The sequence below is a fragment of the Pagrus major genome, chromosome 17, assembly GCF_040436345.1.
Source record: "Pagrus major chromosome 17, Pma_NU_1.0".
Taxonomy (NCBI): Eukaryota; Metazoa; Chordata; class Actinopteri; order Spariformes; family Sparidae; genus Pagrus; species Pagrus major.
This window is the reverse complement of record NC_133231.1, coordinates 18788324-18813341: the sequence shown is the minus strand read 5'-3', so window position 1 is coordinate 18813341 and position 25018 is coordinate 18788324. Positions and strand designations below refer to the sequence as shown.

Sequence of the window (25018 nt, the reverse complement as noted above, 5' to 3'; positions counted from 1 at the left end):
ATCATATTAGCTTCCATTATTTCAGGGCACCAAAAGAACTCACAGATGTTTATCTCAAAACCTCAGAAATAAAACCCAAAGTATCTGCATGCCTTAAAAAGCTACGAGATTTATTTTATTTGGCTAAACTGATACTTATACATCATACTGTTGAGCCTCAGGTCTTATGGTCTTCTGTAATTCCCCCACCGCGCTGCATTACAGCCAGTTAAAGCCTGTCAAGAAATAGGAAGGGTTCAGAGGCATTTCCTCTGTACGTAAGCTCCATTCTTGAGAGTATTAATGGGTGCTATTACATGTTTTAGTTAAATCTGAGCTTGACCTTGTTGCAGGCTGAGGCGACCTTAGTCTGGCTTATAGCCGAGGCCTCCTCATGAACCTGCCTCACCTTTCCCCTCCGGAAGAACTAAACACACAGTCCTGTCCACCTGCTTCACAGCCAGCTTGGTTGAAGCGGTCTCTTTTGTCCAGTCGACTCAGTTCATTCTCTCGTAGCCGACACCTCCCTCGCCCTCCGTGTCACTGTTGTGACTGATGTCTTTTCCATCCTGCTGCCCTCTCTCAATTAAAAAGGGAAAACTTCCAATCCTTTTGGCCTTTGCCTTTGACTTGGCTGTTTCCACTAAACACACATGAAAACACACAGCCCTGACATGGCTGCTCCCTCTCCTATTTTAGTCAAATCCCCCTCCGTATCCTCCCTTTCTTCCAGTCTTTTAAAGGTATGCCTGGTTTTCTATTCTGATAACATGACACAGGCTTACGTAAGCGGGAGGTTTGCATACTTAATGTCATTTAGCAAACAAATTGCAACTGTAGCTGAGAAATGCTGATATTAGGATGATAGTGATCTTAAAATAAGACAGACTTATCAGGGAATGCCATTAATGGATAAATCAACAAGTAAGGAACAATCTTTTATAGACTTTTATTACCAACTTTAGCAGCCACCTCTCTAGTACAACAGCTTAAACATGTAAAACAGACATTAATTACATTGGTGACTCATTATTTTCATCAAAATTCGTTCAGGTTGCTCCTGGTGTCTCGTAGCTGTATGAGGGATGTCAGCACCTCCTCTGTCGGCCTCTTCCCAAGCTGTTTGCCCCCTCTGCTCCTCACATTCACTGTTCCAGTCTCACTCTCCTTATCCCCAACAACTGGACAAACACAGTGATAAAATGTTCAACTCAAAATCAGGAATGAGGACATCAATAGCAGGGAATAGGAAGGCTTTAGTATAATAAGCAGACACAGTTTCATCGTAGTGATCTTTACCAAATATGTAGTTGTACTGGACCAGCTGAGCAGAGCGAATCTTCTTATTTAAGGTTGCTCCCTGATCGTCATTCAAATCAACCATGAAGCCAGCATCACGGAACTGATGGACCACCTTAAAAGAAAAGAGGCACTTCTTTAAAAGACTGTATCTGTGCTGAGCTTCTCACATCAATGAGCGAATTAAGAGTGACAGAAAGATTTAAAAAAAAAAAAAAAAAAAGGCAGAGAGGAAGCACACTGCTGATGTACCATAAGGAAATCTTCATCATGCACTGACCTGTTTGGCGTATGACTCACTGTTGCCCCCCACAGGAATCACCATGACCTGCGCCGGGGACAACCACAGTGGCCTGGGTGAGGTAGAAAGAAGAGGTAATGTAACACAGCCGCTTAATAACATTTTTTTTTTTTTTTTAATCCATGTGATTATAAACGCCTTATCACCATTTTCCTCCAAAATTTTCAGCCAGTATAGCAATCATTCTCTCCAGTGATCCCAGCACTGCTCTGTGGATCATCACCGGCCTGTGCAGCTGACCGTCTTGACTGAGGGAAAGGGGGGAAAAAAGAAAAGAAAAGGGTTATGATTTGGTAGTTAGAGTTGGGTAACCCATTGATGACATAAAATGTCTTTCAGCAGCCTTTCAGATCTTTTGCACCAGTGTAATAAAATGTCTTGATCTGTCTTGACTTGATTAACCAAACACAGACATTCCTTCATCCTTAATCGTTTTTTGCTTATACCCCTTATGTTTGTTTTTTTTTTTTGAGTGTCTGGCTGCAAACTTATTAATGATCCAGTGGTTGGGAAACAGGGGGTTGGGCAGGAACTTGATTCAACTGTCCCATGTTCAAGCTGTATTTGTTAAAATGGAAAATAAAAAGAAGACCTTGGTCAACAGCAGCTTAAATAAGTATCATTTACCACAATGTGCAACACTCCCAATCATACAAGTCAGCGGACTGAGAAGCCTGACTCATGTGTTCGTACAAAAGCAGCCTGCTACTGAATAAACAGGAGGGATAAAAGAAGCAGAATAGAAATGTTAACTTTGTAAGTTAATAAAACATAATATCAAAATTTCCTCTCTGCATTTGAAGTGTGTCCCACACTGTTGGATGAAAGCATACTTTTGACCCACAATTGGTTTGTTGGAGTCTAGTAACCCTTCTCACTCCTAAACAGAGTAGTCAAAGACACGCTGATATAAGGAGACGATGGCCGAAGTAGGGCTGACTAAGGTTTAAGGCAGAAACAGGGAGTGAACTCACCAGAACTAATAAATTCAATAAAGGACTAGTCTTTTGGGATCAAATTGGGTCTCAATGACGTTTAGACGTGCCATTTTAACTAGAACAGTTACAGGAGATCTTATACAGCAGGGACGTGGGTTTATCAGATAGACACGAATATGCTACAAAAGTGCCAACGTTCACATTTAAATCACAACAGATGTAGGAATGTTTAAACGTTTGAGAGCCAAATGCAGAAATCTATAACTCACCTGACATACTGAAGGTCAAATCTGATTGGCAGCTGGAAATCCAACTGGATTGTGGCACACTGGTGTTGTCTGCCAATGGCATCTTTGATCTGAATGTCAATCTGTGATGAAACATGTAGTGAGAGCGTTAGCATCAAGCTTCACTTACTCTTTTCAAGCCAAGATCAACAAATTTTGACTTCAGAGCTCGGACGCTGCAGGGACCAAACTGCATTTTTGTGGACAGGAACGGTTACAGAACGGCTTTCCAAGTGAAGCTGATTGAGCTAATTGTGGCTAACACAACCTAGCTAGAAGGCTGCGATGAATGTTTGTTTGTTTCATGGAGTGTGTCGGTGTGTGTCTAACCCCACCCTGACTTGACCTAACTCCACTCTCCCTGCCTCCACATGAGCTCCACCCTGTAACGTCTGCCTGAAGTTGACTTCCTCCTGATGCAGACTGACTTCTTGTATGAGTAAAAGGAAAAATTGAAATCGCCTCAAAGAAAGCTAAAGGTCATCCTCTGGTTAAGTCCATGTCTACTTTCATAAGACACAAGTAGCTACAAATTTCCTTTGAACAACCGTCAAATCTCTGTCACATTTGTTCCTGTGGTCTAGGACATTGTGAACTGTATCATTCAATGCTCAGACGTTTATCTGTGCAGAGCCAGAAAGAAAACAAAGACTTCTGTGTCACCCTCTAATACGTAACATGACACCAATAAACTGATCCGGGAGGAATCAGTTCAAGATGGAAAATTAAATTGTGAATAGACACTATTTTTAATAGAAGTATGCAGTATAGTGTAAATATGAAGCTACCGCTAGCAGCCGATTAGCTTAGCTTAGCATGAAGACTGGAAACAGCTATACTGGTCCTGTCCAAAGGTCTTAACTGGACTGATGTTTCATTACTGATGCTTTTTGATTATCATATATCTTATTACTGCATTGCTGCTTATTTAGTAAAGCGTGTAAGACTTATATTTTAGTCTTACATGTTCTATCATTGGTGCTTCGTTATTTGACTGTATATTTTTATAATGTAAGGTGGCCTTGAGTGTCAGGAAAGTTGCCTTTTAAATGAAATGTATTATTATTAGTATAAAATCCACTTTCCAACACCAAGCTCATTACCAGCAGAGACTTGATTTTCTGATTATTTCTCAGCCTCTGCAGCAGATAGAAACTTGAAATAAAAACCATTAAGAGGTTAAGACTTTGGCTGAAATTTTTGCCTTCACTCTAATGATGATTAACAAATCACAATTCATTTCTTCAGTCACATGTCATGAAATTGACAACATCCAAAACACACTCAGGTCGCATCAGGCTCTAAAGGGAGAAACTGAATTAAGTGATCCGATGACCCAACATGTTTTGGCTGCTGTTAGCCGATACTGTGATAAACAATATTTACAGTGTGTGGAAATCAGTTTCCTTCACTGCATGCTGCCCTTCCCACTGACCTTTGGTCCATAGAAGGCTCCGTCTCCTGGGTTCAACTCCCAACGTTCACTAAACTTCTGCAGACTCCTCTCCAACTGCTGCTCACACACACACACACACACACACACACACACACACACACACACACACACACACACACACACACACACACACACACACATATAGGATAAAGTACAGTAAGTAAGTAGGTGTAGCAGATAATCTAAGTAGATTAATGTACATTATGGCCATCATGAGGGTCTTTCTGTGTGTGTGTGTGTGTGTGTGTGTGTGTGTGTGTGTGTGTGTGTGTGTGTGTGTGTGAGGGAGCTTGGAGCCATAATGTTCAATTACACTCAATTGAATCAGTTTAAATTGCCACTGTGCCCATTTAAATGTGTCCACTGGGATTTAGAGATACACATCTGCCCAGCAGCCCAACACAGAGCAGCAGATCTCTGCAGGAAAGTACCACTCACATAACTGACTGGTTAAGTGGATATCTTTACACTGTGTCATTTGACTGTTTTTCTGTAGCTGTGATTAACCGGGTCCATTTGAACAGCTGGGCCTGTCTATGCAAGGTTTTGGCATACCACAATATGATAAAGCGTGTGTGTTTACCTGCTCTGCATTATCCCACTGTTCAGGCTCCCCAAGGCACGGTGTAGGACGTGTAGACAGGAGGCAGTGGAAGGAAAACCCAAACACTTGATACACACTCCTCACAAAGTCCAAACATGCCACAATCTCCTCTTCCAGCTGGAAAGAAAGAATGAAAAAAGTTGAGGACAAGGGCAACAAGAGGACGTAAAAATGTCAATAATGACACAAAGAGAGGAGAGTTTAAATTCCAGCCAGGACAGGAAAAGAAAAATAAGCCTGCCTATGTATTCACTGTAAAGCCCAGAAACCGCTCGAGATTAAATGAGTATTTCTTGAGCTAACAGAGTGATGATTATCATGTGACTATGATCTCTGAATTAACAGGATGCCCGAGAAGGTCTGGGAAGGTTCCAGGCAACTATGTAGGGGATTACACAGACTGTGCAGCCACAGAGATGCACATATGGAGGTGTAATGTTTGAACAGGACAAAGACCTTCATTCATTCAGGCTGAGGCCTCCTGGAATGTCTCAGGAGTTATTTGTACAGCCCATCTAATCACGGTAATATGGCTCCACGTGTGTCACATTCACAGTTTCTACCCTACTTCATACTATGCAGAGGTATTAGAAAAATCTGCAACGAAAACAATACATGCATGTTTATATGTGTACCTGCTCAGGTGTGCAGAAGATGTGAGCGTCATCCTGGCAGAACCTTCGAACACGAGTGAGACCTCCCAATGCGCCGGAGAGCTCATTACGATGCAGCGCCCCGAAGTCGGCCCATCGCAGAGGAAGCTCCCTCCATGAGCGAACACGCTGCTCAAACATGAGACTGAACACAAGAAAGAAGAGTGAGGTGCTGCTTAGTTTTCTTAAGATACTAGAGTACAGTGACATGTGTGTCAGGGTGTCTACAGGTATCAGATGCTTAAGTGTAATGCTTTTAAGGTTTAAGGTTTCACAGTCATTTTCAACCAAACTTAAGACTGATTTTTGGACAAATTATGGATTTCTCATTCAAGAACTGCAGGTAAGTATAAAGGTAAGTAGTATATATTTGAATCTACATTTTGTCAATGGGTAAGTGCAAGCATGTATAAGGAAAAGAAAGTATTAGGTTCCAGTTGTAGGTTTAAAGATTTGTAACATCAGACTTTCACGCAGAAGCTTAAACACTCTGTCTTAAACACTCCGTCTGCAGATGCCGTGCTGTGTGTGTTTACCAGTGTGCAGGACAGTTCATGGGTTTCAGAGCGTAGGTCTGAGAGCCCTCGGATGTCACAGTGAACATGTTCTCGCTGTAGTGCTCCCAGTGGCCCGAGCGTTCCCATAATGCAGTGCTGTATAGGGTTGGAGTCACGACCTCGGTGAAACCTCGCCTTCGGTACTCACTCTTCAAGACGACAGGAAGGAAGGAAGGAAGGACGTGTGTGACAATGAGTGCAGGACAGGGTCAGACTTTCACAACAGTGCAATAATTGAAGGCTAACGAGAGCAATATCCTGACAGTGATATGAACATGCACATCCCCAGGATACAATCAACACAGCACATATATTGTGTTTATATATTGTATGTACACTTTTATGTACTGTCTGTGCATGTGTGTCTGATATGTTAACATGGCCAATATTACATTTCTGACCTAATGAAGGAAACATTCACAGCATTTTCTAATTACCTGACTATGGTTATAGTTGGAGCCTGCATAATTAAATTAAGTCCAGTTAATTGAGTTTTACAAGCAGTGCTGAAGAGGCTTATAAAGTTTCAGCTCATTTAAATTGGTCGCTGCATTTGCTAACACTGGAGAGATTCAATGTGACAGAGTGTGCAGAGTGTGTAGGGTTTCTCTTCCATTCAGGTACTTTTGAAAATGAAGGCAAAGATTCACAATCTGGGATGGCCAATCACAATTCAGACAGTTGGGTTATATGCAGTAATACTATAGTCACTATATTGTAACTGCGCTCCCCCTATGACACCAAAGCCAGGCAAAGGCAGACGTGTTAAACTAACATAAGTTAGGAGACACATAGGGGACACGTTTAATCCATTCACAACGGCAATTTATCCAGGATCCTTGGCTTGGTCTTTCTTATATATCTCAGTAGGCGATATAAGAAGGGGCGACACCATCCCCCTGGTTAGCAAAATTAACCAAAATGCGGCAACCTGCCATCCCTCTCCATCCCCCTGAAAGAAGCAGGAGGTCTCACTCCTTAGCAACCTCCGTTATCAGCTCTGGAAAAAAATATGTGTGTCGTATTGATTAAACTTGATTTACTGTTTTATGTTGAACGTCTTCTTGATGTAGTCTGATGAGGTTTATGATCTGCTGCGCTCTACTGTTTCCTGTTTTGTGACACTATTTCATTTATTCATTTCATTATGTGTAAGCCCTCTCTAACAATGGTAAGTACAAACAAACTGAGTGGTGTTTCGGTTTGTACAAATTCTAAAAAAAATATTTTGCACCAACTGTGTTTTCAGCTGTTAATCTGGGATCTGTAGCATGTAAATGGGAATATGAATGGAATGGTTCTATAAAACCAGAGATCCACTGATATTTAGAATATATGAGAGTAGAATAACACCAAGAAGAAAAGGCATTTTTGAAGCAATCAACTGGTAAATCTGCCGGTCTAATATGTGCATCCTAGCCTTCCACAAACCTAGGGAAAAGAAAACGGTATTCTCTTTTATCTCTACTATTGCAGGCTGTAGTCAGTGACTGTGAGTGCATGTTCACCTTAATGAAGTCAGTGAGTGTGTTGTAGATGTGGGCTCCTTTAGGTAGGAAAAAGCAACTGCCTGGACTGACGTCATTGAAGAAGAACAGATCCTGGTCCTGTGCAAACACATGTACACTGTGCATTTATGATCAGAAAACACTTCTTTACCCATTTCCTAATTTAGATTTTGTCTTACCGTCCCGATGCGTCTGTGGTCCCTCCTCCTCGCCTCCTCCTGTTCCCTCTCCCACTCCTGCTTGTCCTTCTCACCTGGAAACGCCACACCTAGGAGACGAACCAATCCTGAGGACTCTGTCTGACTGGCCAGGGTCACGGTCGACCGCTGGGATGACACGGATCGAGGCGAGGATGGGGGAGAAGAGGGAGAGAGAGAATAATGAGTGAACAAAGAGGTGGCAACAGAGAAAGGGAGAGTGAGGGCCAGCCAGAAGAGGAAGGCTGACAGCACATCTGATGGATGGCAGTGTGTTTGTAAGGGCCGAGAACAGGAAACTGGCCTCTGACAAACACAACATCCTGCTGCTGATATTTCCAGCCTGGCTGCCATGGAATCCCAGTCTGCACAGTGACAGACTAGTTATGGAAATTCCTCCCTCTCCCTGGATCAATAAAGACGAGGGAAATTCCATTAACCCGGCATGTGTCCCAGAGGGCGGAAGGTGCCAAATGGGTCCAAATCTGCAGTTAGATTAGATTATTTTAATGTACGAAACTGAAATCTTTAGCACCATTGGTTAATCTCTTTTTTAAAAAATCATTATTAAAGCAGTGGAAAGAGGCAGAGCTATGATTTACCATGTTCACACCAAAATAAGCGCGTATATGCAGGTTTTTTAACATGCGTTAACCTGATAAAAATAGACGATTGATTCCTTTCCCATTGCCAGTGGACGAGTTTGCCTCCATTTTATTTATTTTAATTTTTTGTGTATCATGTCTGATGTCACAAATGCAGAGGGAAAATATGAACAGTAGAGAGCGCTAGATCATATACCTCATCAGTGTAATGTGTTACACTTTTCCAACCGGCCACCATCAGCCCATTAATCGGCAATTGCCAATATGATCGTGCAGGGGTGCGCCAGCACGTGCAGTGGGTGGGGAATGCAACATCCTGCTGAGTATGCTACACATACACTGAGAGATGCTCGGTTGCTGTTGCCGTTTCTGTTTATATTATTGGCATGAGCATACGTGACTGCTGTTTGATTTTTGTGGAAGTATTTATTCTGTTTGAATACATTTGCCTTTACCTTACCCTCTGACATCCGCAGTCTTAAATGTGAAAAGATAATTTCACTCAAACATTACAGCCCACAGTTTAAGGCTACACTTTTCAATAAATCAAAATAAGTTTCCTTGAGATCTTTTTGAGCTATAAGCTATTTTGCCAAGACAGTGACAGAGACAGAGTATTCAATCCTGTAGGCTAGCGTTTTTCTCTCTCACCAGACAAGCGCTTCATTCCTGCGTGTTGTCTTTTTCATCATAGCTGATCAGAGCTGGGGCTGATAAACACCCATGACAACTGCAGATTTGACTAACCAGATTTGATGCTGGACTGAATTAAAAAATCAAAGGAACACGAGGAAAGAAAAGAAAGAGTGCATTAAACCCACAAAGAGGCAAGCAGTGGACAGGACGATGACATAACACACACACCTGGAGCATCTTGAAGACCCTGAGGAGTCCAGTGTGTGGGAGGAGGGGGCCGTTGCAGACCGCTAAGCTGTCCCCACACCTGAGTCACACAGAGAGCATGAAACAGGTTTAATGTTTTTATTAACGAAAGGTTAGAAGTCCACATCGGCTGAGTGTGTGTGTATTAATACATGCCTGTATACTGTGACGGTGGGGCCATTCATCTGCTCTTCAATGAGCTGCAGCCTCAGCTTACTGTTCTGTAAGAAGCACAAAACCCGCAGAAAATTCATATATATCACAGCTCAATATGGACAACAGGACATTTTATTTGCCTGTTGTTATGAGGTGAACATAATCTGTATTGTGTTTCTTTGAGTTAACACATTACTTACAGTAGATTTTGAGAACATGGTTGTGGCTCCCCCTGTTGGAACGTTCTTGGTTGCAGTTACCTATAATTCCCTCATCTGTGTGTATTGATTGTGAAATTGCCAGAATACAGGCTGATGAAAGGGCTACTTGCCTGAAACGTCTGTGTGGTTATATTAAATAGTCAAATGTGAGTGTGTCAAATGTGTGTCAGAACCCAGTGTCCAACATTTTTTCCATTGCGATACAATATTATTCTTTCATTTCTTTATCTAACTTTGATTTACAGAGACTGTTGTGCTTTGGTAGAAGAAATTCATCATCAGAACATAAAGATTCAGGTGCCAAGTAACAAATAAACACCAGACAAGGAGGATTAGCGAGGTGAAAACATCTCATTGATTAATTATGCTGTCAGAATACGTCTGTTTCAAGGCAGACATTTGACGTGTCACTGCAGGAAAAGCACAGGTGCAATAACATTTATAATGACAGCAGACATGCCAGTTCGAACAAACCTGGTACAGGCCTTAAACTGAGTAATCATTAATCTTATTTGCAACACCTGTGCTGTTCCTGCTATTAACAGTCATGGTTTATTGTTATAACAGAGACATTGGTTTTGCTGACCTGGAAGAGCTCTTTGACCTCTTCTGTATTCAGCTCCAGTCTGGACAAAGGAAGTCTGAGGGCAGCAGCTTGTTTACATCTCTCCTCCACATCACTCAGAGACAAGGCACTGTGTGGGAAGGTCCAGATCCAGGTGAGACATTAAAAGCACAAACATCAGTGGCAGCAAGACACAGTGTGTGAAGAAAGAAGCACCAGCTTCAAGGTAATTATGGGGAAGGGAAAGAGGTCAGGGCCTCTGCATAGACTGCTTGAGATTGACTTTTATTTTTTTGTGCAACTAGAGTCCTGTGCAGCAGTTACATTAATATCTCACCTGTTGTCCAGCAGATGGTCACAGTAAAGGCCTAATTCTGACTCTCCTTCTCTGCAAACCTCGGCACCAAATTCTGTCTCCAACACGCTGCCCAGGACACATGCTCCCGTCCTCCATGCTGCCTAAGAAAGGGAGAGTGGTTCAGAATAGGTTTGTTCTAGAGGTGTAGGGCATGTCGTTGTAGATTAGCACAGTTCCTTCCTGGACTAACTGCAGGAAACATCTAAATAACAGTTGGGGAATATTTGCATGCTGCATCTGGCTATATTATGTGACCTTATATGTTTCTTTGTCATGTTTTAGTGACATCTTTTGTCTTTTACTGACAACCAATACTTCCTTGACCTCAGGATGTTTTTCACTGAAGTCGAGGAAGGATAATTAAAAGAAGAAAAATGACATTATGTTTTTTATACTATCAATATCCACCTTAAAGGATATGTGAGACAGAATACACATGCAAACATTGTATATTTCAGACAAATTGAAAGAACACAAAAGCACTGTTAGGATACAGAACAAGTGTGATTACCTGTCGTCCCTCAACTGTGTCAAAACCCAGGAGTTGCAGTTCACAGTCTGCCTCTAGAGGCCGTCCAAGCTCCCACAACTCTCCGTTCACCGTACTCACCAGAGCTCCTTTCAATCTGCAAGGACAGATGCAATAACCCTGTTTTATCACTCAAGTAATAGAAAACACAATAAGAGAGCACATTTCTGTATGCATTATGTATTTACCGAACACTCTGAGCAACAAAGAGAGGTGTGGTGACACCAGCTGTTCCCTTTATCGTCCGGCCATCGGCCAGTCGGATACTGACGGGTGATTCTGCAGCTTCAGCTCTCCTATGATTGGCTCGTTTCTCCCTGAGGGACTCAAAGACTCGCAGTCGCTCAGATATAGCTGGGCACACCTGCAGCAGGACAGGAAACATGTAGATAAGGGTTAAAAGGATGACACACACACACACACACACAAACACAGACACACTCTACATCCTCAAATTTGACTATGAAATTTCATCAACCGCTCTCTGAACCAGTTTTAACAAAACCTGAACATTATGAGCTCTGTGAAGGGGTTGATGAGTTGCTGAGTTGTTGTATTAGACTGCATTAGTTTTAACTAGGAATACCTAATAAATTAGTAACTAGTAATGAGATGAAACAATTTTGATAAAACTTTTTCTGCAGTTCAGCTGCTGTGTTACGATAAAGTGACACCAAAATCTTAAGTAAAGTTACTGTTATACCTAAATTAATGAATAAAGTAATAATTTAATGGAAAGCCTTGACATTGGCTTGATAACTTTCTTCTCAATAACCTCATTACCCACTCCCATTAAGTTAAATATAAAATACACAGCCATACCGTATTCAGTCAAAAATATTACATCTAATTATATATCTTTGTTGTTGTTTAAGGGAATCACATAACCACATTAGAGAGAGAGAGAGAAAGGAGAAGTGGAGGGAATGTTTTGGTCCATGTCACTCACATAACCAGTGTTGTAAAAGTACCAAAAAGTCATACTTAAGTAAAAGTAAAGATACATATATATATTTTTATATATTATACACATGTATGTATTAGGGCTGTCATGACATCAGATTTTCACAACACGATTGACGTGTCCAAACGAATTCACGATAATGATATTATATGATATAAAAATTTGAAAAATAAAAATGCTAGCATCAAATGTATCTTTAACTCTGTTCACTGTGTATTTTGTTTCTTTTGTTGGCAAATGATTGACCGTCAAAATACGAGCATGGGGAGGTGAGGAGAGTCTGTAACCATAACTGTGAAAAAAAAAGTAAAATGTACAAAAAGAACAATCACTATGAATTACTCCATTACTAGTGAAAAGGCAGCCAGATGAACTCAAACGCAAGGTGCATAAGGCCGAACATCTTCGCTGGATTATTCATCGTATGTATATTATTAACAGGAATTCAAAATAAAAAAAATGTAATATCATGGTTAGCGTGAATATCGCGATATTGTGACAACCGCAGTATGTAAATACCATATACTATGGGTTGACTGATAACTGGCTGATTATTGGATTTGATATTCAGCATTTTTCTGATTATTGGAATCAGTGTCTTTGAAATCCGATAACGGATGAGATAATTTAAAAATGTTCTACTTTGGCTCGAATGCAACGTAACAAGCAACTCAAGTTAGCAAATAAATGAACCGAGTTAAAGTACAATATTTAAGTAGCATAAAATGGAAATACTTAAGTAAATTATAGTTACATTCCATCACTGCATAAAACACTGTACCTTACTAACACCAGTGCTGTAAAAGTCACCCTGAAGACAAACTTGTGATATGGTAAACATATCATGTTAAAATATTACTTTGGTAAAAGGTAAAGTCATTCATATGAATAGTACTCGAGTAAAAGTCTTACAGTAGAGGATATCGAATGTACTTAAGCATCAAAAGTACAAGTACAAGTAAATTATAAATATATTTACATGCATGTATATACTGTATACTATGAGTCGATTTAATATCAGAATGAGTGTTTTAAATCCGATTGCAGCTGAGATAATTTAAAAATGTTCTAGTTTGGCTCCGATGCAACGTAACAAGCAACTACAACTATCAAATAAATTAAGTGAGTAAAAGTACAATATTTGCCTTCAAAATGTTGTGGAGTGGAAAGAAAAAGTAGCATGAAATGGAAATACTCAAGTAAATTATAGTTACATTCCATCACTGCATAAAACACTGTACCTTATTAATACCAGTGTTGTAAAAATTACCATGAAGACAAACTTGTGTTAAGGTAAACATATCGTGTTAAAATATTACTTTGGTAAAAGGTAAAGTCATTCATATGAATAGTACTCGAGTAAAAGTCTTAAAGTAGCTGATATCGAATGTATTTAAGCATCAAAAGTACAAGTAAATTATAAATATATTGACATGCATGTATATACTGTATATTATGAGTCCACTGATTATCAAAATGAGTGTTTTCAATGTGATTTCTGATAAGATCAATTAATTTAAAGATGTGCTACTTTGGCTCTGATGCTGCATGTATCCTAAAAAGTAACTGGTAACTAAAGGTATCAAATAAATGTGGTGGAGCAAAAATATTTGCCTCCAAAATGTGAGGGAGTGGAAGTTTAGAGCAGAAAATGGATATACTCAACTACAAATACACTGAAATACTCAAGTACAGTACTTGAGTAAATGTACTTAGTTATATTCCATCCCTGATTAAGACTACATAACACATTCCCTGCTGTTTATTCACAAACCATGTCCTATATGACTGAAAAAGACAGACATTTTAACTAGAGAGGAATAAGGTTGAAGTAATCACAGCACAAAACAGCCTAATTCAATCTGACGAACAACAAGACCAGCTGCAGCTCTCAACACTGGCTGAACACATCATGATGTACTGGAGGCTAACGCTAGCTGTAGCTACTGTACTGCTGTAGTAACAACCTGGCGCACCTTGCTGTACCTCCTGCGCGCGCCAAGTGTCGCACGAGCAACCAACCGACAGGTAACCAGCCGACACAGCTGCGTCACCGCCATCATAAACCACACAAACACTCCGGCCTAAACACACGCGTTCATGTTAAAGAAGAACCCCACATTACTGTCAACCTTCTCTGCGAGCGGCCATAACACCGGAAGCAGAGGTTTGGACAGCAGCGCGGACGTCATGGCGCCGCTACGAAGGGGCGCGCACGCACTAGAACGTCCACGCCAGAGCGCGCGGCCTGACAGGAGCTGCACATACCGTGCATCCACGGCCGATTGCGGCCTGATCAATGATCTCCTACTGTTAACACCTGAAGGCATGCACATTCAGAGCAGGGAGGATTAAAAATACGCGGAGGTTTAAAGGACACAGTTCGTACTTTGGGAGTTGGCGACAGGTGAAGTCCAACACAAACCCATCCATAATCACAGGAGATCACTGAACTACCATCAGTTCAGTGATCCACTGGCGTGCAGCCCAGAGGACTCCCACATATAAAGACACCGACCTTCAGCATTACGGCAGGGAACAAAGGCAGAGCAGCAGAGTCCTTGTGGAGCTGCGCACTTTGCTTTAAAAGCCATCTGCTGTAGTTATACCTGCATTTAATCCTATTTATTAAGTGCCGAAGATCTTTTAGATCAATGAATAAATTGAGAAAATCGAACTACAAACAATCAATATTCCCACTCTACTCTACGAAAACCATCTTCACTGTAGTGACCGTTCAAATTAAGGACACGTGTTAGAGCCTACCCCGTGGAAACCACTGCAACAAAGACGCAATGTAGAAAGTTTGAGAAGTTGGAACTTAACATCTGAATGCAATGATCCCTAAATGTTATTTAAACGAGCAATAAATTGCAGATGAACGCCTACAACCAAGTTAGTTAATGAACAGCTCAGTCAGTTTTGACCAGGGACGTGACTATATTTGGTTGTTTCACTATTTTCAGAATAATTAGCCAACAGTGTTGCTGTAGTTACAGCAGCACATCATTGGAGACTTGGATGTGTTCAGTTTAAGGACTTAAGAACTGAAGTACCACTGAACTGCCACCTGGGGGAGTTAAAGCACTATGGGAAAGAATATGGTCCATCTACATAGCACAGAAATCCATTTTCAATTTAAAAAAATATGTTTAGTAATCGACCTGTATAAATATTCTGCACTGACAGCTTTCAATAAAATGTGGACTCGCTGGCAAAAGCTGATCCATTTTACTGTGGTTGGACCCAATGATTGATAAACCCTGTGTGGATTTTTAAATACCGGACCACCTTCAGTATTCGCCCACTCACTTCACTATGTCAGTGGTGAAATCTAGTGATAAGAACACACGTACGTAGAAACAGCTACAACTACATGTTTAAGCTCTTATTAAGCCTTCGTCGGATAACTTTCTAACACGGAGAGCTGGTAGTTCCGCCTAGTGGTGGTACAGCAGGTACAGTATCTATATTGAATATTACGGCCCTAACAGTTTGGCTGAATTAAAAACATACAATTAATTGTATGGCACAGAGGCCAAAATGCAACATTTCCCACTGAATATCTTGAAATATGTTGGGCCAGCATGAATGCATTTAGTTAATTCGTCTTTATATCATATTAAATGTGTAAACTGTGTAAAAAACAAAAAAAAAAAAACAAGAAAACAGTGATTTGTGTGATGTGAGGTTGGGGCTGGGACACTGGAACTGGGTCATAAACAGTCAATGTATTAAGTTAATGTTGCAAATGCGGTCCATGTAATGGTCAATACTTATGTGTTAAGCTGTCACTGTGTCACAAAATGTGGCTTTTCGGCATCAAGGTGCATAGACGTGTGCAAATGTTTCGCATCAAGTCAAAAATAAAAAGAAGAAAAATAAGGGGAGAAAAAAAGGAACAATCTGTCTTCTCAATGAGGTGTTGAGAGAAAAGATGAAGTTGAGGTCGTTGCGAGAAGAAAAAAGAAATAGAAAAACAGCAAATTACCTCCTTTGTTCAAGAAAGACAAGCACCAGCTGCTTACAGTCAATGGTGCAACCACAAACACAATGACAGATGTACTAAATGTGAGGAAAAATGGAGGAAGGTCATTCCACGAAAGTACTAAAAAGTGTGGTCGCTGATATGATTCTGCAATATGAGTTGTGAAAGAAAAAGAACAAAAACAATATGAGGGTGTAATCACCCCTGTAAGTATGCATATATAAGAATGTGTGCATGTTCATCACACCAGAAAGGATTGGACACTCAAAGACCAGTGATATAGCATCATTGATGAGAACAGCAGTAAGAGCAAATAAACGTATCAAATGTACACAGACCATCAGCAAACTCAAGTTGTCAAAGAAGAAGTGAGGAGAAAATGGAGAGAGGTTATTTACAGGGGCCATTAAAATAGGTGCTTGGTAAGCTGGAAGATTTTTATAACAATGAATAGAGCTTTCTTTCTGTGCAGCGTGAAAACAACAATGATTTTGGCTTGTACTTAGCGTTTTTTTCTCAGATAAAAGACACACAGTTTACAGAGGGTGGTAACAGACTTGTGTAACATTCAGTAACACATCAGAACTCTGATGACGTGCTAACACTGTGGTGACAAATGTTTGTTTATACATTGTTAAAATGTATCTATTCAACTTTATGCAGGAGCTTTTGCAGGTGCTCAGTGCATCGTGATGAACTGAACTTATAAATGAGCACAGGAGACAACACACACTCCATGATCAGACAAACACAGGAGGATTTGAGCAGCAACACCCAACATGCACCTCTCACTGTGTAGGTGTACACAGTGTAGAACAGAGGGAGCATTACGTCAATAATTCCTGCACAAGGAGGAGGATTAGTGGCATTGTGCGGACACATTTTTACCCTCAGAAGTGTTGAGAGGTGCAGGAGTGTTTCTGGACAAAACCACGTGAGAACAAGGTAAGCACAGGGAGTTGAGGGCCAAAGTATGAAATCAGCAAAGAAACAAAACAGAAGATGGGGCCAAAACAACTGGATTATTTAAATAAACCTTTTTCAAAACAATCTGAATTATCTTAAATGCTTTCGCCCCCTGATACCATCTGTGGGTGCTGCTTCATCGGTAAATTGCCATTTCTATCAAGTAGAAAAACACAGCGCAAAAATAAAGGCGTTAAATGAAAATGGCAGCTGCTGTGTAAATATATGAAAACAGTTTCTATGAAAACAGGCAGAACAGCGCAAATAAATTACAACAGCGCAATTCAAGTGATGAATAGTGACCAAATAAAATACCTCCCCCCCCAGTTGAATTGAAACTCTGGATTTTATTCAAGTCAGTACATGATGAAGCCTAGCAAGAGAGTGGTTCAAGCTGAAACACCTCCCCCCGACCCACCATCCACTACTGAGTATCTTCATGACTCAGTCTAACTTGAAGTGCGCGCAGGCAGACATTTATGTTGGAAATAAAAAACACAGAATTATCTTCACCCTCCTCTTCTGCGTGGTGGTTTCAAAAAGGAGGACAGAAAGGTGCGACAGACACTGCAGAGAAATTCTTCTGGAGCTAAAGCTTATCCAAGGCCTCAATCACAGTAAAGACGGGGTGCGTGAGTGACGATCATTGTCCTCGTTAACAGAAATAAGAGCTTGAAGAGAAAAAGAGCTGCATCATCTCAGTTTTTATATTTACAAGCTTAGAGATATACAGTGGGAGAGATGGAAGTGTGGAAAAAGAGTTGAGCAAGAGAAGAATATTATTTACAGCAGGTACTCCGGAAATAGGAACAAGTGTTAACCTCGGCTGCAACACAGATCTCATCACTTTGAATGAGAATTACCATTTCAGGACACACAGCACACACTCATACACTCATGGAAGAAGAGATTACTTTGGAAAATACTTCAATCATCACAAACATTTTAAAGGAATAATTTGGTATTTGGGAAATTCTGTTATTGGCTTTCTTGCTAAAAGTCAAATGACATCTGTCGGTTACATATAAAGCTGTGGACAAGACAAGAGTTTGTTAGCTAAGCATAGCATAAAGACTGGAAACGGGCAGACAGGTAGCCTAAAGGTGACAAAATCAACTTGCCTTTTGTGGCTAAGAGCAGTGACTTTCTTGAGTCTTATAGCTGTGGTGAAGTTGCCAAGCAACCAGAAGAGACTCAATGAAGTCACCACGCCCAGCGCCCAATGAAACCGTCAGCATAGTTTTTTTTATGAATTAAACAAGATATAATATGTTGATTCATTAGCTTAAGAGGTGTTAGCAGGGGGGTTTCTTTTAGCTTCTGACAGATCAGGGCTAGCTGTTGTTTCCAGTTTTTATACTAAGCTAAGCTCCATATTTAAAAAGGACACACGTGATACTGATCTTCTCATCAAATTTTTGGTAAGAAAGCAAATAAGCTTATTTCCCAAAATGTCAAACTATTGCCTTCAGTTTTTCCTCTGTATCCCATGAGACCCATACCTGTCTCTCTCACTCTCCTGCTCTCTCAGGTAGGCAAAATAAAGTTTTATTTCTGTGTTTTCTTCCTAAGGTTATGTCACACTTGCAGCAGACCTAATTAAACTTTTATCTACTGTGTGTGGAGAGATGAAAAAAAAAAGCGATAGATTGAGGCTTGTTACACAACACTCTGCACTATGTAACAGATAACCTCGAAGCTGTACTGTACAGTGTAAGATGACTGGCTGGCTACCTAGCTGAAGCATGGAGATCTGATCAGCTATTTACACACAACCTAAGGTAGTTTTAATTCAAGCTAATTAACAGAGTAAAGATATCTGGGCTCATACCAGCAGGGCTAACACACACTCTGCACTTCAGCGCAGGGCGCTTGCACTTCTCGTTCAGCATGTCATAGATGACCACTTCAATAGCGCGGGGGTCCCAGGAAGGGTCTCTTCTGCCCATGGAAAGGACCACCTGTAAATGGAGGACCAGGTCGCTTGCCCCCACGGAACCCCCCCATTGGGTGATCTCGGTTATGATGCTGAGAAGGGTTTCGGCCTCGCAGCAGAGGTCTCTGTGGGATGGGGACTGAAAGGATCGGGGGTCGAGTGTTGGGCAAGTTGAGGAGCGGAACGGGGTTAGAGGTTTGGTTGCGGGGCTGAGCTGGAGGACTAGCGGGGGGCTTGTGAAGAGGAGGGGCAGAAGACTGAGCGGGGAGGCGAGGGGGGACAGTGTCGACTGCAGGGGAATTAGGAGTAGAGGGGGAGGGTGTGGAGGATGTGGGAGAGGGAGAGGGGGGTGGAAGAGGCAGATTCAGAGGCTCCTTCACTCTGCCCAGTAAGGGTAGAGGAACACCAGGATTACCTGGGCGGAGGAGAGGGGCTGGATGCCGGGAAACAAAAGGCTCTTTAATTGTGCCAGGACGGGGCAGCTTAGGTGGCTCGCCTAGCAACGATGCCATGAGGGGTGGAGGACCTACTTTGTTTCCTCTGGGCCCCACCCCGCCTTGATCTGAACCTTCAGGTCTGATTGGGGGAGGAAGAGAGAGGGGACGGTCAACAGGGACCAACACTCCGCCAACCATGACTGCTGAGGGCACATTGGCGTGGGGAGGTTGAGGGGAAGGGTGCTGCGGTACAGGAGGCGGAGGCGGTCTCGGGATTGGTGGAGGGGCGCCAAAGAATGGGGATGTAGGGGGAGGATGCTGGTGGAGGAGTGATGGAGGAGGAGTCTGCATGTTCTCCGTGTGGTAGGGAATTTGGAACTGAGCTTGCGGAGGAGGATGTGAGTGAGGATGAGACGGAGGAGGTTGGAGATGTGGGAGGAGGAGATGAGGAAGAGGAAGAGGCATGGAGGTGTTAGGGTTAGTCATGTCCTTGTTGCCTCCCTGGCCAATGTTATGAGGGGGTGGAGGGGGGACATCATGGGGTGAGGGAGGCTGAGCTTCCATGTATTCCTCCTCTTCGTACCACATTGCTCCCCCTGGCCGACCGCCAGTCCCTCCCCCTCGCCGAGAGCCTCGGCCAATCATGCGGATGCTCTCTACCGTCTTGATGCGCTCTCCAGCTTGTGGGCGGTTAGAGTAGCATAGAGTTTGGATGGGTGCCCCTTCAGTGCAGGGTGACACTAGTGTCTCAATACGATGGTACTGGCCCTCCTTCCTACCCGCAGATGGAGACTCTTCACTTTTCCCCTTGTCATCTCTTTTCCCACTCGGACCTCCATCATCTGAGCTACTGCTTGCCTTACGAGAGCCTGCAGAGAGTCTTCTTTCTCCAATCCCTCTGCTGTTTCCCATCATCTTTAGCTGCTGTCCATCTTTCTTACCCTTCATGTCATTACTGGGAGAGGAGGAGACGTGCTTCCTCACATTCATCACCTCATCGTCCTTTAATTTTGTGCCGCTCTTTTTCCCAGCTCCGTACCGGGAGGAGGAGGAAGAGCCCAGATAGTCTCCATTGTTGCTGCTTCCCGACGGGGTGATCACAGCATCCCAGGGTTCGCTGCGGTAGGCTGTGGGTGACAGGTTATGACCTCCAGATGACCCTAGAGAATCCGGTACACTCCCAGGTGTGTCCATGATCTCATCTTGGGTGGGGGTGCCAGCAGCCTCATCTCTCACTGGGGTCCCGTCCACTCCGTCGGGACTGGCATCACCTAGAGCGAGACTAAAACCCGGATTACCCTGCAAGAAACTGTTGATTTTCGATTCTAGGCTGGGTGGAGAGACAGAAGGAGCAGAGGGACGCGGAGGGGGTGGAGGAGGAGGGGACAGCTGTCTCTCTTTCTCCCAGTCTCTGGTTCTCCCAGGTGTCTCTCGCTTGAGGCTATTCCCCAGAGTGGGTTTAGTTTTTGGGGTGGTTGGGCTGAGCAGGTTTTTAACTGATGATGATTCTGGAGAGGTTCGGGTGGGAGGAGCAGAGGCGGTGTTTGTCACACTTTGCAGGAGGGAGGACAAACCTGCGCCAAGACAGAAAATCAACAGTAGAATTTAGTGACATTTTCCATAAAAAATATACATTTAAGCAAAGTTTTCTATAATTGCGTCTCACCTGGTGTGTTTGTCTTAGACAGAGCATTGAGGATGCCTTCAGGTGTGATGTCGACACGTGACAGGATGCTGGCCAGGGCAGGGCTTGAAGGGGTCACTTTGGAGGCTGCCGATTGGCCAGAAGGAGTGGTGGGTGTTCCCGGAGACGGCCGAGCAGGGCTAACTGCTGAGAAACATTTACAAGACAAATGGAAAGGGTTTAAAGGGAAAATCACAGAAATTACTTAAATGCATTAAAATTATCTAAATTTCTAAATGCCCCAACTCAGAAAATGTCTTTGTTGTTGTCCAAAGAACTTTCTGTTTCAAACGTTTCAAGGCCAGATGCCACAGGCAAAAACATTGACTCTTTCCATGCACTGGTCAACTGGGCAATTTTGCTCCCTGACATGTCTTCTTTCAAACTAGTGACAAGAAAACATCCAAAATACTAATTTAGGTCATTCTTTTAGGTCTGATTTCTGCAATTCAGTACATCTCCAATTACATGATACCACATTTGCGTATTTGAATAAAGATTCGCAAATGTATAAAACAAAAAATAATTGTCTTAATGTAAGTATAGTATATTTTACCATATTAACCTGTAGTGTCTTGCCTTCACTTCATTCATTTCATGCATTATTACTTCAGGGTAACCCTTAAGACAGCTTACTTGTCTTGTAAGATAACCTGATGAAGGTCTAAGTACCGAAACGTTGTTGTCAATAAACCTAATTGCAAGTGAAGTGGACAGTGTTCAGGCGTCTTTTCTCTTGATTTTGTCGGCCTTCTGTCTTCTCCTATGCACCCGTCGACCTTAAGGTGTGCAAAAGCTGCACTCTCTACATTATTACTTAAAATCATCAATTTTTATTTAACAATTTGACCCTGACTTTATCAAGGTATGTTCAATGAACAGTCAAAATAACCCTGAACTCTATGTTGCACAGAGATTAATTACCTTATTGTCGAAGCAATTTAAAGCGTAAAGAGGGTCAAATTATTTAAAAGACATCCCTTAATATGAGTTAAACCAGTGAAAATTCACATATTATTGCCAGAATTAAAAACCCCTTTGATGCTACAGTGGGAAAAAACTGGTTTAAGGTTCTGACAGGGAGCACATCTGTACTTTCTTGAGGCTTAAACATTCTTGTGCTCTGAGCTTTTAGCTTCAGGTTCTGATCACAATTACAGTTATCTTTCCTCAACCCCGAACACACCTGTATTCTTCATGGCAGATGTGAGTGAGCTCAGAATGGAGCTGATCTTTCCCAGGTCCACCTTCTCCAGATTGACTCCCAGTGGGGTTGTTGGAGTGCTCTGAGCTGTAGCAGAGGTAGTAGTCACTGGGGTCGCTGTGGCAGCAGTAGAATTGGTCTTTGAAGCTTTCGTAGGTGTGGTGGGAGGCTTTGATGCTGCATCCGACTTTGCAGTCTTGGAAAAAACAGCTGGCGCCTTGTCCTTCTTGTCATCTGCAAGTAAAAAAAATTAAAAAGAGCTGATACATTTTCAAATCCACAAACTGGGCAGCGTAATATGGATCTGTATGAAAAATACAATCATCATCCCGTTACAACAACAGCACTGTCGCCACTAACCCCCAGCTGTGACAGCGTCAGTCTCTTCATCAGACATATCCATGTCCTCCATGTCTCTGTTGTCGCTGGGTATTTCTCCTTCATCCATCGCCTTTCCATCCAGCTCTGGATCCACTTGGGCTCTGCTCGCCCCCAACCCCAGGAAGGGTGAGTCAGAGCCTGTGGGAGAGGGGGCGTCCTCAGAGGGTGAGGGGATGGGAGAGTCCTCAGGTCCAGGTAGAGTCGACTTGAGGGAATCCAACTTCCTTTTAAGACTGGCCACACGGTTGGCAAAGGCATTATATGCCTAAGAGAAAAGAAAAGAGTAAACTGAATTAAATGGGGGTTATGAGGAAGATAAAATGGAAGAGGAAGAATATCTTTATAGTAAAAGTCTGAATGACCCATTTGTTAAATTATTTTCGATAAAATAGAGAAACGGTACCTTTCAACATTATTCAACAAGTTTTCAATAATTGTCTGATAAACCATTTTCACAAAAACAAATACAATCTGTGTGTCTTTAGATTTCTTAGATGCTCCCTCTAAGCATGAAAGTGATGATGTCATGACCGAACACTCACATTGGCCACAATCTTAACCTCCTTGTACTGCATCTCGTAGAAAATGTCTGCATTTCCCAAAGCTTCCAGCAGAGGAGGCCCTGTTTTCAACTCTTTATCCAGGAAGCTGACAAACTCCTGCAGCTTCAGACTGCCGTCCTCAAAGTCCTTCGCAAACTTGTTCCCTTCGGCTTTGTCTGGAAGAGGAGACAATTGACAAACAAGCAAAAGGTTTAGTACCTGAAAACCCAGAGGCAATGTCTCTTTCAAGAAATGCACTGTTTGTGTTCTATTAAAAAAAATGTGCAGGATTGTGATACCCGAGAACAAGTAAAAAGATAGCTGACATTAAGTTTGATTTTACAGTTTATAAACATTTACAATCTACTGTCTTTTGATGATCATGTTCGAACTACTTAAATCTGCCAAGGAGGTTATGTTTTCACCATGTCTGTTTGTTGGTTGGTTGTATTGTCAGCAGGTTTACACAAAAATTACTGGACAAATTTTCACAAAACTTGGACGGATGATGGATCTTTAACATTATGCCTTCATTATGACATTTTCGTTTTCTCAGGGAATAGTGCAAGGATCTTGATGAGAAATTCAGGTGTAGTTAAGTGGCTGATATCTATGAGTGAGTACAAAAGGGGACTTGCTCTCTGGGCCTTGGTGGAGGTATGCGCTCTACCGAGTGCCATTCTAGTTATTAATATAACCTGTTGTGGAATGTTTCTATTTAAGTACAAACCAAAGTATTGTACTTAAGAGCAATTTTATATGTATGTATTGTATTTTCAGTGTATGCTCCTTTATAAGTCAACTTCAAGTATCTAAAATTGGCTTCACATTGACAAACTATAACATTAAAATGTATTTGTTAGTGATAAAAACACAATAATGGAAAATTCTATGACACTTTGAAGTGAGCCATTTTGCATAATGAGTACTTTCGATACTTTTAGTACATTTTGCTGGTAATGTTTCTGTACTTACACTGAAGTAACATCATGAATTCAGGGCTTTTACTTGTAATGGAGTATTTTTGGACCACAATATTTCTACACCCCGCCCCCATCCCCGCTGCTTAGAAAAGTCAGAGAGGAAACACTGACACAAGATCCCACTTATCCAGGATAATCCAGACTTTACTGCAAACAGTTTACATTGGAACTACTTTTTACTAGGGTTGCAGCAATATACTGTGGTATGAGAATCTACAATTATCAAATAATGTGTATTTACTTATCTACTGTATTGAATTCTACGGTAATCGTGTTATTAAAAAAATAATAATATCTCAGGTTTATATCAACTTAAATGTCTATCAGGACATCATGTAGTACTGTGTGACATGAAACCATGATAACCGTTTACTGAGATGTCATACCGTGAAAATCTCACACTGTTGCAACCCTAATTTCTACTGAAGAAATATCAGTATAAGCAGTAGTTTGTGGCCGAGGACATAAAAGTACACCGGACAATAAGTGTGTGAGATGATGCAGAAATAAGCTCAGTGACATCTGACCTTTAAGTCTCTTCAGAGCCTCCGTGCTACAGACGTCCACCCTGAGGGCTGCCACCTGCTTCTCCCTGAACTCCTCTTCTGCAACTGCTCGCTTATGTCTCGACAACTGTTCAATGAGGGAGTGGGGCTAGAAAAGAAACAGAGATGACGAGAGTTAGAGAACTTTTAGACACATTCTAACAAAACATGTAAGACAACATCATAAACAAGACTTACTGTGAACTCTGCTACAATCTTGGACTTGAGGGCAGCTTTGGTGTTGGTTGGCGCTGGAGAATTAAAGTAAAACATGAAATTAATAAAATAAAATA

The 25018-nt window shown here is 41.9% G+C and overlaps 1 protein-coding gene across 4 annotated transcripts in view; it reads right to left on the bottom strand.

Moving 5' to 3' along the window:
* Positions 1-911: 911 nt before the first annotated feature.
* Positions 912-25018, bottom strand: part of LOC141011596 (threonine--tRNA ligase 1, cytoplasmic-like) — a 32400-nt gene continuing 8293 nt past the window's right edge. The window contains exons 1-18 of one of the 4 annotated variants that reach the window (XM_073484786.1): positions 14036-14221; positions 11284-11459; positions 11078-11192; positions 10546-10667; positions 10230-10338; positions 9423-9487; positions 9249-9327; positions 7762-7908; positions 7583-7681; positions 6054-6223; positions 5500-5662; positions 4844-4981; positions 4240-4317; positions 2787-2887; positions 1726-1827; positions 1559-1631; positions 1279-1393; positions 912-1160 (exon numbers count right to left, since the gene is read on the bottom strand). In XM_073484786.1, coding sequence (XP_073340887.1) covers positions 1018-1160; positions 1279-1393; positions 1559-1631; positions 1726-1827; positions 2787-2887; positions 4240-4317; positions 4844-4981; positions 5500-5662; positions 6054-6223; positions 7583-7681; positions 7762-7908; positions 9249-9327; positions 9423-9487; positions 10230-10338; positions 10546-10667; positions 11078-11192; positions 11284-11459; positions 14036-14122 — 2082 coding nt within the window. In that variant the 5' untranslated portion in view covers positions 14123-14221 and the 3' untranslated portion in view covers positions 912-1017. Of the gene's footprint in view, positions 1161-1278; positions 1394-1558; positions 1632-1725; positions 1828-2786; positions 2888-4239; positions 4318-4843; positions 4982-5499; positions 5663-6053; positions 6224-7582; positions 7682-7761; positions 7909-9248; positions 9328-9422; positions 9488-10229; positions 10339-10545; positions 10668-11077; positions 11193-11283; positions 11460-14035; positions 14222-16316; positions 20961-21052; positions 21218-22256; positions 22509-22634; positions 22921-23197; positions 23374-24707; positions 24835-24923; positions 24977-25018 lie in introns of those variants that run through there. The other 3 variants (XR_012180339.1, XR_012180340.1, XM_073484785.1) reach the window with 3 other exon arrangements.